Source organism: Melanostigma gelatinosum (genome assembly GCF_949748355.1).
Source record: "Melanostigma gelatinosum genome assembly, chromosome: 13".
Classification (NCBI taxonomy): domain Eukaryota; kingdom Metazoa; phylum Chordata; class Actinopteri; order Perciformes; family Zoarcidae; genus Melanostigma; species Melanostigma gelatinosum.
The window spans coordinates 1,132,444-1,150,231 of NC_136646.1; the positions used below are offsets into that span (position 1 = coordinate 1,132,444).

At 44.8% G+C, this 17,788-nt stretch overlaps 1 protein-coding gene across 1 annotated transcript; it reads right to left on the reverse strand.

The window, feature by feature from the left end:
- Nucleotides 1–3,656: 3,656 nt before the first annotated feature.
- LOC306787311 (apoptosis regulator BAX-like) lies at nt 3,657–16,444 on the reverse strand (the record flags this gene model as incomplete). The annotated part of the gene is made up of 5 exons (XM_079282429.1): nt 3,657–3,800; nt 5,634–5,738; nt 6,394–6,532; nt 13,791–13,821; nt 16,417–16,444. The coding sequence occupies 5 exons, from the start codon at nt 16,442–16,444 to the stop codon at nt 3,657–3,659; spliced, it is 447 nt and encodes a 148-aa protein (XP_079138555.1).
- Nucleotides 16,445–17,788: the final 1,344 nt, after the last annotated feature.

Below are 17,788 nucleotides of genomic sequence, written 5' to 3' on the forward strand. Positions count from 1 at the left end.
TATAGATATATATATTCATATATAGATATATATATTCATATATATATATTCATATATATATATTAATATATATATATATATATATTCATATATATATATATATATTCATATATATATATGTATATGTGACATACACACAGAAGCGCAAACAATCACTTTTTATCAATATTTGTTTGGAAAAGCCCCCAAATGAAGACATTTCAAATTAAAACAATACACTTTTGAGGTGATGAGTAAAGCTTTGAATGGAAAATACAAAGTGAAACGCGCCAAAAGTTGGCTGAGCGATCCGATGGACGCCTGATAAATCACTAGCAGCTGCAGTAGGTCATGCAAAGACAGACGCATTCCAAGGAACAAGAATCATTCTGGTAGTGAGCATCAGCGCTGATCGCCTCTCCAGCTGGAACACAACCCTCCTCATCGAGGCAGGTCACAGCACTGCCAGACCTTCTGATGGACAGGCAAGCTCTGAGAAGAAAAGAAGCTAACCCACCTTGACGGCTAGCTTGGCGGCAACGTAAAAGAACAGAGCGATCCTCTCCCAGGTGATCCCCTCCTCAATCACTCTGGCCCCCACTTGCTTAAAGTGGTCCCACTTCGAGCTGGAGGAACAAGCCACTCCGTCAATCGCTCTGAAAGAGAGACAGGATGCAGTTTAAGTAGATGTTGTAAGAAATTTGAGCGTAGAACTGTGTGTTTAGTAGATATAATAAAAGTGTTTAATAATTCATATTTAAGAATTCATAATTAGTCATCATAAGTGTTTTGGAAATGCATAATTAAGATAAGCATAAAGTGTTTTAGGATTAGTAGCTAACAGTAGAATTTGAGACATGAAGCTTATGCCAAAGTTGCAAAGCCTTATCTATTATATGGAATGTTTATCATAGAAGGGATTAAGCAATAACTGACCGACATTGAATGTGTTAGTAAACGCAGGGACAGAAAGCCAGACAGGCGAATACACTCCTGGAAGTTAGCCAATAGGAATTGGGATAAACGGAAGGGGAGGAGTTGCGAACGGATATGAGGGCGGGAATAGAAAAGCATTTTTCTCGTTCTCTTTAGCGTGTGGTGCCACGGGACGGCTGTGTCTCATGGGACCAGGGACGAGTTTTTTCCAAAGTGGGGTAATATTGTAATATTTCATAGGAGTATGTACTCCATTGTTTAACTGTAATCATACTTGCATCGGTGGGATTAAAATCCTTTTAATTGTAAACCAGTTTTGGTAGATTTATTATTGCAGCGTGTGAACTGTAGGAAGCAGCTGGACACACGTGCTTCCGGCTTCCTCTTTGTGAAGCAGGCTAAAACTTCACAATGTTAAGAAACTACGGAGCGCGTATTACACATCTACCCCGGTTCTATTTTCCGTATTGCATCACAAGCGCTGAGACACAGCGGGCGAGAGACTCACTCTTGTAACTCCTCGTCGGCTCGGATAGTGTCGCAGATGCTGTGGATACGGTTGATCAGCTGGGTCACCATCTTCTGCTCCTGCTCAGTCAGTCGACCTTTGACCGATGACCATGTGGTATGAAACTCAAGGGGAAATTCCAAAGACTTTTCCCATAGTGAATTATGGATTTCTCACCGAACTCGGCCCACATTCCCATAGAAAGCAATGGGCTAGGACCCTGAAAATTGAACGGTCAGTCGACCTTTGGCCAATGACCATGTGGTATGAAAATCAAGGGGACATTCCAAACACTTTTCCCATAGTGAATTATGGATTTCTCACCGAACTCGGCCAGAATTCCCATAGAAAGCAATGGGCTAGGACCCTGAAAGTTTAACAGTCAGTCGACCTTTGGCCAAAGACCATGTGGTATGAAAATCAAGGGGAAATTCCATACACTTTCTGCGATGGTACACTTTCTGCTATGGTAAACTCCGTACACGTAGAAATTACGGCCTTTTGACTCAATTCTGCCTAAAGACAACTAGAAAACAATGGGCTAGGAGGCTGAAATTGTCACATTAAGTCAACCTCTGCCCCAAGATGAAATGGTCTGAATATCAACGGGAAATTCTGTACAGTTTTCCCATAGTGATTCATGGCATTTAGCATTTATTTGGCTTAAATAGACGTTCAGTTAATATCCCTAGAAAGCAATGGGCTAGCATGCTGAAATTTTCAGAGTCAGTCGGCCCTTGGCCACAAACCACGTGGTATGAAAATCAATAGGAAATTCGGTACACTTTTCCCGTAGTAATATATGGCATTTTTCTTCATTTTAAAGTTATTTGGCCTAATTACCCCATAAAACAATGGGCTAGGACCGTGAAATTTTCACAGTCATTCCATCTTTGCCCCATCGTTAAATGGTATGAAACTCAATGGGACATTCCAAACACTTTTCCCATAGTGAACTATGGATGTCTCTACCCAGATGACACTTATGTTCCGACATGGCCTTCAACAGTCTTTTCTCTCAAAATGTCCACTTTAATTTAAAGTAGAGATTTGATTAATTTTCTCCTTCAAAGAGGGGCTCGTCACCATTACACACCTATAATCTGGGCCTCGTAGCTGCAAGTTAAGGTCCCCAAAAACAGCCCCAAAGGTCAAAATTGAGGCATATGACCTCATCTTTCGGCCTGTTTTGGCAAGTGAGAAACGGGCCATTAAATCGTAGTGAAAGGTTGGAACTGCCTGATTTTTGCATAAATCAGTCACCTGTGATAAGGTGATGCAGGATCTAAAGCGAGATATCTGTAGAACCTTGGGAAAGCTAACTTCCGGTAGCAGCATGCTAATGACTTGAATCCAATTGAACCTTGAAGAGGGTCCTGTTTTGGCCATCATATGTGAATTTCATCAAAGAAGGCCATTGACAAGTGTTTTAAAATTGATCAATATTAAAAAGTGGTCAAAATCCAGATTTTACCAGTCTTTTCTCAAACTGTTTATACTTTAAAAAGGGGTAGGGTTTTAAATCCTTTTCTGCCTCAAAGAGGGGCTCGTCACCATTACACACCTATAATCTGGGCCTCATAGCTGCAAGGTAAGGTCCCCAAAAACAGCCACAAAGGGTTTAATTGGGCTTAATTGGGGCCTTAGTCACTTATATTTTGGCATATGCAAGAATGGCCATAATTTCTCAAATATGGGTCCTAGAACCCCCAGATTGTGCACACACATTGTGGACAAGGCCTACAATAGGACCACCTGGAAAAATCCCTCTAGATTATCTAGAACTGATTTTTGCCTGTATCAAACTCAGACTTCAGCATGGGGTACATGTCCCTGTCGTACTCTTGATGAGATCAGACCATCTTTTACTTCTGAAGATGTCAGAGCCCTGTTTTTTTAATATGTTGTAGACAGGCCCCAATGAGGCACATTCAAGTTTCAGTTGTCCATCTTTTTTCCACATTTACAGAGTGCATCAGAAAAACACAAAATCAATGTCCCAGAGACCATGAATGAGTTCCTCGACATGTCCGACGATGAAGGTATGTGAAGAATGCTCAAATGACTGCTTCATTCTACGATGTTTCACACATTTAGCACTAAAATTGCATTGATTAATACGTGCAAACCATTGCTGTGACTTCACGATTTTATTACAAAAAAGCAATTGTAACAAGCCACAGGCTCCGTTGTTTGGGCAGGGCTGCTTTTGTGTGTGAATGAAATGCGAGCCTCAGTGCCATCTGGTCAGTCTCCAGGTGATGAAGCTCCCTAGAGCCAGGCCGGTGATAAAGATGACGATGAGGCCGTAGCTGTGGGAGCTCAGCGACGACACACTCTGCACGGACGCCACCTCCAGCTCCGAAAAACTGTTGATCTGTGGAGAGACAACTCCGATCACCTGGTGTGGAAAACATGCATCTGGAAAACATTCATGCCACTAAATGCCGATTACTTTTTTACAAATGTGATTGACTATCTGTCGTCCATGTGGCTCCGGAATGTTTTATTGTCGGTGCAGGAAGTGACAACAAACATGAGAAATATCCATCCACCTTGCTATGCTGCTGTGCACTTCACGGTGAGCAGAACTGTGAATAAAGCTTCACAAGCTGAAGCAGCAGCTGGGTCAGCGATGTTCAGCCCCTCAAACTCCTTTGAAAACTTTTCCACCACCGGAACTTAACCCCTAACGTACTGCGCAGCCAGTGTGTTGTCTCATGTGTGAACACTACCATCGTTTGTCAATCCCGTATCAGACTAATGCCGCGTCTCCACGGTACAGCTCTGTTCTCAGCTCTTCTCTATTCGTTTTCCACTGTGCACCCACCCCCAAGATCTGGGTCCAGTGAATACAAAACATATTGCGGTCGCTGTTGATGCTTGGCTATTTAAAAACAGCAGGTTTGTGCAGGAAGTGCCGTGTCGAGGTGGTGAAGGTTCTCTCTCATTGGCTGGTCTGCAGTGTTGTAAATCCACCTTCCAGTACAACGTACTAGCTACACGTGGAACTAATTTACATTTTCAATTGTGCCTGGTGATGCTAGTCAATGTCGTTTAGCCGGGTGCATTCAATTTCTGTGTATCAGAATGTAGCATCAATAAGACAACAGTTAGGACTACAGTATGTGATGGAGGGACACACACACACACACACACACACACACACAGGTAACTTCTGCTGGGGTGTCAGACTTTGTGTATATCCAAATAAATGACAAATACTAAAGTTACGTTGGCACGGCAGGTAGAGATAATATTAGCAAAGGAACGTTAGCGTGATCTTTTCTGGCTAACGATAATTCATCTTAATAATCTCTCATGTTACCACAGAGATCAGAGGAAGCTAACATGTCTGAATCTCACATTAACAGATCAACTTAGCTTTAGCCCTACATTAGCTAGTTAGCTAGCATTTCGCTAACATTAGCCAACTTAAGATGTGTCTACATACACAGTGAGCGCGTATAATAAAACTTCAGTTCCATAGTAATGCTACCTTTGAGCAGACGTAGCATATCGAAGTACAACAGGAAATGGGGAAATTGATTGGAGCACTGAGCAAACGGGCGGGACTAAAACACAGAAATGATTCAGCATTTTTGCACTTCCTGTTCAGTCGTCTCAAAGTCAATGGTTGTTTTGATGTGTTTTTGGTAGGATGCCTGAAATAAGGTCTGTGGTTAACACAAGCTTATGATAGTTTACGCTTTGTTCTACAATATAAAATACATCAGCAGATACCCTTCTCGTGAATTTTGAGGCTTTTAGGTGTCTTAAGCCGGTTGCTAACATGTGGGTAAATGAGACTAAACGTGGATGGGAAAATAATGTAGGCTGTCTTTGGTCAAGAGAACCACTGCTAAGCTAACTTTGCTCTACAAAATGACGTCATCCCTGCGGCACTCTATGGAGGAGGGTCCCCCCCTATTTATTTTAAAAGAGCAACGGCCAACGGGGAAACTCCAAAACTATACTCCGTACATCAGGGCCAGACGTTGGCATTTATAGGGCTGGCCCCGCCTTGTTGCAGTCCCACCAAGAAGGAAACGCAGAGAGCTTCATCTATACAGCTGTATCATCTCATACAGAGAGGCTAACTGAACAAAGGTCGCAGAGTCGCTGCGTTCCGCAGAACCACAGAACCAACATGGTAGAGAGGAAAGTGCTCTGAGAGTAAGCACATGGAAGAAATGAAGGCCCAACATACCCATCCTCCATGATCCACAATCCAGCCCAGCAGATTGTTCGTGAAAAACTCCACGGTCCACTTCAGGATGTCCGTCACTAACTGAGGGAGGCGAGCCTCCACCATCTGATGGACAGCAGAAACACAAAGAGGTCCATACACAAAGAGACGATGCTGCCAAATTAAATAACATGGCTGGATCAGTGAACATCAGACTGTTGTCTGATATGAGATATATATGTTCATATATATATTCATATATATATATATCTATATATATTCATATATAGATATATATATTCATATATAGATATATATATTCATATATATATATTCATATATATATATTAATATATATATATATATATATTCATATATATATATATATATTCATATATATATATGTATATGTGACATACACACAGAAGCGCAAACAATCACTTTTTATCAATATTTGTTTGGAAAAGCCCCCAAATGAAGACATTTCAAATTAAAACAATACACTTTTGAGGTGATGAGTAAAGCTTTGAATGGAAAATACAAAGTGAAACGCGCCAAAAGTTGGCTGAGCGATCCGATGGACGCCTGATAAATCACTAGCAGCTGCAGTAGGTCATGCAAAGACAGACGCATTCCAAGGAACAAGAATCATTCTGGTAGTGAGCATCAGCGCTGATCGCCTCTCCAGCTGGAACACAACCCTCCTCATCGAGGCAGGTCACAGCACTGCCAGACCTTCTGATGGACAGGCAAGCTCTGAGAAGAAAAGAAGCTAACCCACCTTGACGGCTAGCTTGGCGGCAACGTAAAAGAACAGAGCGATCCTCTCCCAGGTGATCCCCTCCTCAATCACTCTGGCCCCCACTTGCTTAAAGTGGTCCCACTTCGAGCTGGAGGAACAAGCCACTCCGTCAATCGCTCTGAAAGAGAGACAGGATGCAGTTTAAGTAGATGTTGTAAGAAATTTGAGCGTAGAACTGTGTGTTTAGTAGATATAATAAAAGTGTTTAATAATTCATATTTAAGAATTCATAATTAGTCATCATAAGTGTTTTGGAAATGCATAATTAAGATAAGCATAAAGTGTTTTAGGATTAGTAGCTAACAGTAGAATTTGAGACATGAAGCTTATGCCAAAGTTGCAAAGCCTTATCTATTATATGGAATGTTTATCATAGAAGGGATTAAGCAATAACTGACCGACATTGAATGTGTTAGTAAACGCAGGGACAGAAAGCCAGACAGGCGAATACACTCCTGGAAGTTAGCCAATAGGAATTGGGATAAACGGAAGGGGAGGAGTTGCGAACGGATATGAGGGCGGGAATAGAAAAGCATTTTTCTCGTTCTCTTTAGCGTGTGGTGCCACGGGACGGCTGTGTCTCATGGGACCAGGGACGAGTTTTTTCCAAAGTGGGGTAATATTGTAATATTTCATAGGAGTATGTACTCCATTGTTTAACTGTAATCATACTTGCATCGGTGGGATTAAAATCCTTTTAATTGTAAACCAGTTTTGGTAGATTTATTATTGCAGCGTGTGAACTGTAGGAAGCAGCTGGACACACGTGCTTCCGGCTTCCTCTTTGTGAAGCAGGCTAAAACTTCACAATGTTAAGAAACTACGGAGCGCGTATTACACATCTACCCCGGTTCTATTTTCCGTATTGCATCACAAGCGCTGAGACACAGCGGGCGAGAGACTCACTCTTGTAACTCCTCGTCGGCTCGGATAGTGTCGCAGATGCTGTGGATACGGTTGATCAGCTGGGTCACCATCTTCTGCTCCTGCTCAGTCAGTCGACCTTTGACCGATGACCATGTGGTATGAAACTCAAGGGGAAATTCCAAAGACTTTTCCCATAGTGAATTATGGATTTCTCACCGAACTCGGCCCACATTCCCATAGAAAGCAATGGGCTAGGACCCTGAAAATTGAACGGTCAGTCGACCTTTGGCCAATGACCATGTGGTATGAAAATCAAGGGGACATTCCAAACACTTTTCCCATAGTGAATTATGGATTTCTCACCGAACTCGGCCAGAATTCCCATAGAAAGCAATGGGCTAGGACCCTGAAAGTTTAACAGTCAGTCGACCTTTGGCCAAAGACCATGTGGTATGAAAATCAAGGGGAAATTCCATACACTTTCTGCGATGGTACACTTTCTGCTATGGTAAACTCCGTACACGTAGAAATTACGGCCTTTTGACTCAATTCTGCCTAAAGACAACTAGAAAACAATGGGCTAGGAGGCTGAAATTGTCACATTAAGTCAACCTCTGCCCCAAGATGAAATGGTCTGAATATCAACGGGAAATTCTGTACAGTTTTCCCATAGTGATTCATGGCATTTAGCATTTATTTGGCTTAAATAGACGTTCAGTTAATATCCCTAGAAAGCAATGGGCTAGCATGCTGAAATTTTCAGAGTCAGTCGGCCCTTGGCCACAAACCACGTGGTATGAAAATCAATAGGAAATTCGGTACACTTTTCCCGTAGTAATATATGGCATTTTTCTTCATTTTAAAGTTATTTGGCCTAATTACCCCATAAAACAATGGGCTAGGACCGTGAAATTTTCACAGTCATTCCATCTTTGCCCCATCGTTAAATGGTATGAAACTCAATGGGACATTCCAAACACTTTTCCCATAGTGAACTATGGATGTCTCTACCCAGATGACACTTATGTTCCGACATGGCCTTCAACAGTCTTTTCTCTCAAAATGTCCACTTTAATTTAAAGTAGAGATTTGATTAATTTTCTCCTTCAAAGAGGGGCTCGTCACCATTACACACCTATAATCTGGGCCTCGTAGCTGCAAGTTAAGGTCCCCAAAAACAGCCCCAAAGGTCAAAATTGAGGCATATGACCTCATCTTTCGGCCTGTTTTGGCAAGTGAGAAACGGGCCATTAAATCGTAGTGAAAGGTTGGAACTGCCTGATTTTTGCATAAATCAGTCACCTGTGATAAGGTGATGCAGGATCTAAAGCGAGATATCTGTAGAACCTTGGGAAAGCTAACTTCCGGTAGCAGCATGCTAATGACTTGAATCCAATTGAACCTTGAAGAGGGTCCTGTTTTGGCCATCATATGTGAATTTCATCAAAGAAGGCCATTGACAAGTGTTTTAAAATTGATCAATATTAAAAAGTGGTCAAAATCCAGATTTTACCAGTCTTTTCTCAAACTGTTTATACTTTAAAAAGGGGTAGGGTTTTAAATCCTTTTCTGCCTCAAAGAGGGGCTCGTCACCATTACACACCTATAATCTGGGCCTCATAGCTGCAAGGTAAGGTCCCCAAAAACAGCCACAAAGGGTTTAATTGGGCTTAATTGGGGCCTTAGTCACTTATATTTTGGCATATGCAAGAATGGCCATAATTTCTCAAATATGGGTCCTAGAACCCCCAGATTGTGCACACACATTGTGGACAAGGCCTACAATAGGACCACCTGGAAAAATCCCTCTAGATTATCTAGAACTGATTTTTGCCTGTATCAAACTCAGACTTCAGCATGGGGTACATGTCCCTGTCGTACTCTTGATGAGATCAGACCATCTTTTACTTCTGAAGATGTCAGAGCCCTGTTTTTTTAATATGTTGTAGACAGGCCCCAATGAGGCACATTCAAGTTTCAGTTGTCCATCTTTTTTCCACATTTACAGAGTGCATCAGAAAAACACAAAATCAATGTCCCAGAGACCATGAATGAGTTCCTCGACATGTCCGACGATGAAGGTATGTGAAGAATGCTCAAATGACTGCTTCATTCTACGATGTTTCACACATTTAGCACTAAAATTGCATTGATTAATACGTGCAAACCATTGCTGTGACTTCACGATTTTATTACAAAAAAGCAATTGTAACAAGCCACAGGCTCCGTTGTTTGGGCAGGGCTGCTTTTGTGTGTGAATGAAATGCGAGCCTCAGTGCCATCTGGTCAGTCTCCAGGTGATGAAGCTCCCTAGAGCCAGGCCGGTGATAAAGATGACGATGAGGCCGTAGCTGTGGGAGCTCAGCGACGACACACTCTGCACGGACGCCACCTCCAGCTCCGAAAAACTGTTGATCTGTGGAGAGACAGCTCCGATCACCTGGTGTGGAAAACATGCATCTGGAAAACATTCATGCCACTAAATGCCGATTACTTTTTTACAAATGTGATTGACTATCTGTCGTCCATGTGGCTCCGGAATGTTTTATTGTCGGTGCAGGAAGTGACAACAAACATGAGAAATATCCATCCGCCTTGCTATGCTGCTGTGCACTTCACGGTGAGCAGAACTGTGAATAAAGCTTCACAAGCTGAAGCAGCAGCTGGGTCAGCGATGTTCAGCCCCTCAAACTCCTTTGAAAACTTTTCCACCACCGGAACTTAACCCCTAACGTACTGCGCAGCCAGTGTGTTGTCTCATGTGTGAACACTACCATCGTTTGTCAATCCCGTATCAGACTAATGCCGCGTCTCCACGGTACAGCTCTGTTCTCAGCTCTTCTCTATTCGTTTTCCACTGTGCACCCACCCCCAAGATCTGGGTCCAGTGAATACAAAACATATTGCGGTCGCTGTTGATGCTTGGCTATTTAAAAACAGCAGGTTTGTGCAGGAAGTGCCGTGTCGAGGTGGTGAAGGTTCTCTCTCATTGGCTGGTCTGCAGTGTTGTAAATCCACCTTCCAGTACAACGTACTAGCTACACGTGGAACTAATTTACATTTTCAATTGTGCCTGGTGATGCTAGTCAATGTCGTTTAGCCGGGTGCATTCAATTTCTGTGTATCAGAATGTAGCATCAATAAGACAACAGTTAGGACTACAGTATGTGATGGAGGGACACACACACACACACACACACACACACACACACAGGTAACTTCTGCTGGGGTGTCAGACTTTGTGTATATCCAAGTAAATGACAAATACTAAAGTTATGTTGGCACGGCAGGTAGAGATAATATTAGCAAAGGAACGTTAGCGTGATCTTTTCTGGCTAACGATAATTCATCTTAATAATCTCTCTCACGTTACCACAGAGATCAGAGGAAGCTAACATGTCTGAATCTCACATTAACAGATCAACTTAGCTTTAGCCCTACATTAGCTAGTTAGCTAGCATTTCGCTAACATTAGCCAACTTAAGATGTGTCTACATACACAGTGAGCGCGTATAATAAAACTTCAGTTCCATAGTAATGCTACCTTTGAGCAGACGTAGCATATCGAAGTACAACAGGAAATGGGGAAATTAATTGGAGCACTGAGCAAACGGGCGGGACTAAAACACAGAAATGATTCAGCATTTTTGCACTTCCTGTTCAGTCGTCTCAAAGTCAATGGTTGTTTTGATGTGTTTTTGGTAGGATGCCTGAAATAAGGTCTGTGGTTAACACAAGCTTATGATAGTTTACGCTTTGTTCTACAATATAAAATACATCAGCAGATACCCTTCTCGTGAATTTTGAGGCTTTTAGGTGTCTTAAGCCGGTTGCTAACATGTGGGTAAATGAGACTAAACGTGGATGGGAAAATCATGTAGGCTGTCTTTGGTCAAGAGAACCACTGCTAAGCTAACTTGTGGTATTGCTCTACAAAATGGCGTCATCCCTGCGGCACTCTATGGAGGAGGGTCCCCCCCTATTTATTTTAAAAGAGCAACGGCCAACGGGGAAACTCCAAAACTATACTCCGTACATCAGGGCCAGACGTTGGCATTTATAGGGCTGGCCCCGCCTTGTTGCAGTCCCACCAAGAAGGAAACGCGGAGAGCTTCATCTATATAGCTGTACCATCTCATACAGAGAGGCTAACTGAACAAAGGTTGCAGTGTCGCTGCGTTCCGCAGAACCACAGAACCAACATGGTAGAGAGGAAAGTGCTCTGAGAGTAAGCACATGGAAGAAATGAAGGCCCAACATACCCATCCTCCATGATCCACAATCCAGCCCAGCAGAGTGTTCCTGAAAAACTCCACGGTCCACTTCAGGATGTCCCTCACTGACTGAGGGAGGTGAGCCTCCACCATCTGATGGACAGCAGAAACACAAAGAGGTCCATACACAAAGAGACGATGCTGCCAAATTCAATAAGATGGCTGGATCAGTGAACATCAGACTGTTGTCTGATATGAGATATATATGTTCATATATATATTCATATGTATATTCATATATAGATATATAGATAGTCACGTCTGGTGCCTGACGTGACTTTGGGAAGGTTTGGAGGAGTTGGCACGGTGTGCTTTGTTGCGTAGACTCTCTTTTCCCTTTCTTCTCTCTTTCCTTGTGGTGGTGGAGGGGGACGCTGTGAACCTGGCAACCTGGAACGTCGAGGCCGGCGGGGCGGGGCTTGGTGGTGCGTGATTGCGTCACTTACGGCGCGCCCGTGTGTTGATGGAAAGTCCGTCGCTGCGTGGCGAGGTGTCATGGCGGCTGCTAGGAGTTGGAGCAGTGTCGCTTTTTTGTCGCGGCGCTTGTGGGGGGATCCCCCTCTCCTGCGCTCCGTTAACAGGCGCGCTACGGTCCAGGCCGCGATCCTGGGCGGGTCGGTCCCGCTGGGAGATGCGGTCGGGGCGCGAGCGCCGTGCCGGTGGCTTCGAGCGCGGTGTGCTGGGATGCTGGAGTCGCCGGAAGCCGGGCTGTCGGAGGTTTGTCCCCGAGCGCTGCGTCCGGAGCGAGCGGATGAGGAAGGGGGGGACTTCCGCGTCCGTTGCCCGCGTTCGGGGGCAGCGGATCGCCGTCTGCCACGGAGGCGTGCCGGTGTGGGACTTGGTTCGCTGGACGATGACGGTCGGTCTGGGTCCCCGTACTGGCGGATTGCCCGGAGGGAGGGATTCCGGTCGATGGATGTGGCCGGTCGGCGGGTTCAGCTGCGTTGGGCCGCCGGGGCGCTCCCGGAGGCGATCGGTGGCATCTGGAAGCCCTGCCTCGGTGGAGTGCGGCCCCGGGCTGTGCGGGTGACGGCTGGGGAGGCAAACGGTTCTTCGTCATCGGGAGGCCCGGTTAGTAGCAGGTCCATGCTGGCAAGGTAAGGGGTTTATTTTCCTTCCCTGTTCGTTGTTTTTGCGGTGCTGCGGGCATTCTTGCGTTTTGGTGCGAACGACGTAAAGGAGTTGTACCCCAAACCGGACAGTTTTTAGCTAATGTTTCAATACAATTCACTTACAATGTTGATAAAAACGATCGTGTAATGTTTTCAGTTGATTTAATGGTGTTAAACTGAAGTTAAACTTCGTACCTTTCAAACGAAATGTTGTTGTAATTATTACAGTTAGCTTTGCCTTCACCAGAGTCGTTAAAACGATGCTAACACGGGTGAATTAGCTGTGCACTGCTCTTGGCCTAATCCGTACGGACTTCTATCCTCGTTGTAAACACTGGCTGCTGCTGGTTTTTCGGGGATATTCGATTGTTCCAGGGTCGCAAAAATGACCATCAATGCTGTCAACACATCCGGGACCGTAGTTCTGTCCTTCACAATAAGATATCACGCTTCAACAACTCCAAATGATGCAACAAAAGCTCCTTAATTTCCGTTCGAGCTGTTTAAGCATCGCCCGAGCGTTCTTTCTGCTTTTTCTCATCAAAGTCACTTTCCTATAGTATTTAGACATATAAACGTCCATATATATTCATGAAATTTGACACGTAGATTATTTGATATGTATGAATTAATATTATTTACGTTTGGTTGGCGATCGCCGAAGAAAATGACAGCGTAATGACCGGAAAGGGCGTCACGATGGAATCGTTCGAGACAGGCCAATAGCAGCTAGCGCCGACCGAGGCAGGCCATCGTTACGTTAGCAGCCTGACTCTTTTCTGAAGGTGTAGCAGCCTTACGGTTTGGTGCGAAAGGCGTAGCAGGCTGAGCTATGGTGGCCGTGGGTATTTGTAGGGTGTGGCCGGAAGTGGCCCCGTGGAGGTGTGGCCCTGCTCCTGAAATTCAGCTAAGGTTTATCTCCAATTAAGCTCCAGACAAAGTGATGCCTCCTTTTATTTGACTTTATGTGATTTTTACAGCAGCGTAGAGCTCCACTATGACAACAATACTATTGTTGTGGCTTTAAAGAGAGCGATATAACGACTTTAGTTCCACAAAGGACTGACGTGAGGTAAAGCAGCTGAAGAACGTACTTCAGCCAACTGACAGAAAGGAGACTCACTCTTTGATCAGGGCCTCTCCGATCCTCGCGTCTGTGGAGGAACAGAACAGCATCAGTGGGTTACTCGCGTTAAATGACACAAGGCAGCGTTACAACCTCCATCCAGGGGCGGACTGGCCATCGGGGATCCCCCGGTATCCCCGGTAGGCCGACGGGGTTTGGGCCGGTCCAATACCGGACCACCTCCATCATCAACCGGCCCTCGCTCTGAGATCGCCGACCCCGACTGTATTCTATGCTTCACAGAACACGTTAAATTTACTCTAATACTTAAAGATCATAATCGCTGACTGATATTTATACTACTCCTCGCGATCTGTATTCACACTCGTGGTTTCCATCTGTGAGCCGGCAGCACCCCTACACACACCCAGCATGCAATCTGCCCCAAAGAGGCGGGTCTATGAAGCAGTTTAGCCAATGATGCTTTAATGCTGATTAAAGATATAAATGAGTGAAATACAATTTAGCCAATCAGCATCCTCAAATAGATTCAGCGCCGGAGCCGGCATTCTGGTCGATAGTAGTTCACGGAGCCGCCTAAGCCCCGCCTCTTCACGTTTAGAATGCCACATATAGATAGTGACATATCTGCTATATGTTATCCTTCCACAATTAATTCTAGATCACTACAGCCTTTCATGTAGATTTCTTTTGTATTTATCATATTACTATTATTTTATTTTGGGGGGAGGGGATTAGTAATGTAATACCGATTCAGCAGCATTAACTAAGGTACCACACTTTTATCTTATTGCTCTCTTGAGTGAAGCGGACTAAGAGTTTGGACTTCCACGCTTCAGGCGACATCCTGCCAGCAACGAGGGGTTTTCTTTCATTTCATTTTTCCAACTTGTGTAATTAAAGGTAACCTGAATATAGTTCGATTGTATCGTTTCCTGCAGTGGCGGCTGGTGGAAAATGTTCTAGGTTGGGCCACCCTATCAATTTCAGCAAACATCCCAGTATGATTTAATGCAAAAAAAATGTAAGTATCAAACACGTATTATTACTTGGCAGTTAAATATTTAACATGTATTCCAACACGAAAACAATCAGTAAATAACACTTATATAATATAATATAACATGTTCATTTATTGAGATGCCCCTATGGACCTTGTTATAGGAGGTAAAGATCAGGAGAAGTAAACATGAAGTGTAATTATGAATACTGATGTTAAATTAAGCTATGATGAGTTTTCACTGTTAATTTAACATCTCTATTACATGTTGATGCCTCCATGACCAAGTTAAGCAGATGAGACTGAGGACAACTATGTAGAATAAAAGATGTTCACTTTGTCTAACATGTAGCTTGACAGAGTTCTCCATGTGTGTCCTGGTGTTCTCATGTTTCCTTACCTCCTCATCCCTCACTCCCTACCCTGGTGTTCTCATGTTTCCTTACCTCCTCATCCCTCACTCCCGTAACTGTCCGTGCTGGATCCGTCCCCGTTGTTTTAAAAAGCTAAATACGTTATTAACATGACGTCATCCAGCTAGCCAAACCTGTCTGGTGTACAGCTAGTACAGAAGCTCCGCATGTACTGCTTCCCTTTCCCGCGAGTCTGCTGTCTGATTGTGAGGTCAGGCTGATCTGATATCAGCTCTTTGGCTGCAGAATCTCCGCCAAAGTTCTCCTCTCAAACGGGTCTTGGAGGAGTAGTGCTCGCGCTGGCGCGGGCACCTGTAGAGACTTCTCCTGACGAGAACGCGCAATGACGAGAGCTGAATCTATTTGAGGCCGCTGATTGGCTAAATTGTATGTCACTCATTTATATCTTGAATCAGCAATTCGCTAAACTGCTTCATAGCCCCGTCTCTTTTGGGCCAAAACGATTAGGCCCCCCAAGCTGCGCGTTCTCAGAGTGTCGTGCACACAGACAGAGAGCACGAGCAGAGAGCACACAGGCAGAGAGCACGAGCAGGAAAGGCATATATTTTGCGCAGATATCATACTTTACACACATTACTGGGTACATTCCATAGTTCAAAAACACAAATATTGACAATTTATATAATTTATGATTATTATAATTTTTTTTTTTTTTTTTGCGTGGCTCATGGTGGGGCCATGCCCCTGTATTGACCAGCCGCCACTGGTTTCCTGTTAAAGGGAATTATTACGGTAACCCTCAAGTTATTAAAGGGAATTAGAAAACAGCCCTACCTAGAACATGTGCACCAGCTGCCACTGCGTATAACCATATTCATCTAGCAAACGATACCTACCTTGGATTGTTACAATAGCCAGTGTCATTTTATTCAATGTGTCCATCTGGGCAAATTGGTGGATCCAAATGTTATAAAAAAAAACATGTATGATGTAATTTCTTTGTAATCATCCAAAATAATGTTAAGTGTATGTTATTTTTCCAGTAGGCCACTGACTGGTCGATACGTGCGATGCATTGAGTGGGCAACGCGCCGTGTATTGAGTGGGCCGGTCTGACAGTAACTCCCGGGCCACTTTTTTCCGCCAGTCCGGCCCTGCCCCCATCTACATGTTCACAATGGTGTCACTGTGCGGGATACAGCCAGGCGATGTACACAAATACAGCCATGATAAATAGGAATATGCAGTTTAACTCGAATGGACGTCTTTAAGTGTGCGTTGAGCTTACCTGACATGCCGCTACCTTCACACGCCATGGCAACCAACTAGAAACACTTCTAAAGTTAACGTTAAGTGAACTCTTCTTCCCTCAGAAACTCCGCATCCTTTCCTTCACTGTCGGATAAACGCTCCTTTAAAAACTGTATCCGGTGATTAAACACGACTCATATGATGCGTGTGTAATTACAACAAACACACATTCACTAGCTTAGGGCCCCACCTCGGCGATTTGGCCGGCTGGAGAGTTTTAGGGATGGTTGGTGGAGGGTAGCCTGAGCGAAGCGGTTTGGGGAAAGGCTAATTTGAGGGTCCATTGTGGCTCCCGGGCCTTGCACACCCCCCCGGTCCATGTGGGACAGTAGTGGCTGTGGAGGCAGGTGGCCTTCCGGGAGTAGTTTTAAAGTGGGGCGGGAGGGTGGGGTGCGAAAGCCGTAGCAGGCTGAGCTATGGTGGCCGTGGGTATTTGTAGGGTGTGGCCGGGAGTGGCCCCGTGGAGGTGTGGCCCTGCTCCTGAAATTCAGCTAAGGTTTATCTCCAATTCACTAGCTTAGGGCCCCACCTCGGCGATTTGGCCGGCTGGAGAGTGTTAGGGATGGTTGGTGGAGGGTAGCCTGAGCGAAGCGGTTTGGGGAAAGGCTAGTTTGAGGGTCCACTGCGGCTCCCGGGCCTTGCACACCCCCAAAAGCCTGCCTACGGGAGCAGTGCCGCCTGCCCGTTGCGCATGTCGGTGGCACTGTGGCGAGTGTAGAGTTGGTAGGCGGGGGAGGGCCAGCGGCCCAGGCTTTGATGGTGGTCTGGGACTCCTCTGCGCGCTGTGGTGGAGTGGCCGGGGAAGGAGCCGGGATTGATCCCGGAGATGGTTAGGATTCCCCTGAAGTGCCAGAGGAACCAGGCCGGTCTGACAGTAACTCCCGGGCCACTTTTTTCCGCCAGTCCGGCCCTGCCTCCACCTACATGTTCACAATGGTGTCACTGTGCGGGATACAGCCAGGCGATGTACACAAATACAGCCATGATAAATAGGAATATGCACTTTAACTCGAATGGAAGTCTTTAAGTGTGCGTTGAGCTTACCTGACATGCCGCTACCTTCACACGCCATGGCAACCAACTAGAAACACTTCTAAATAATAATAATAATAATAACTTTAATTTATATAGCGCCTTTCAGGGGACCCAAGGCCGCTTTACAAGAGTAACAAAACAGTTTAGACAAACAGTCAGAAAAACAAAACAAGTAAACTAGGGGCCGAAAGCCTTGGCGAACAGATGGGACTTGAGGGCCCTTTTGAAGGCGTCCAGAGTGGAGATGTTGCGAATCACCGCAGGGAGAGAGTTCCAGAGGGTGGGGGCTGCCACACTGAAAGCTCTGTCCCCGA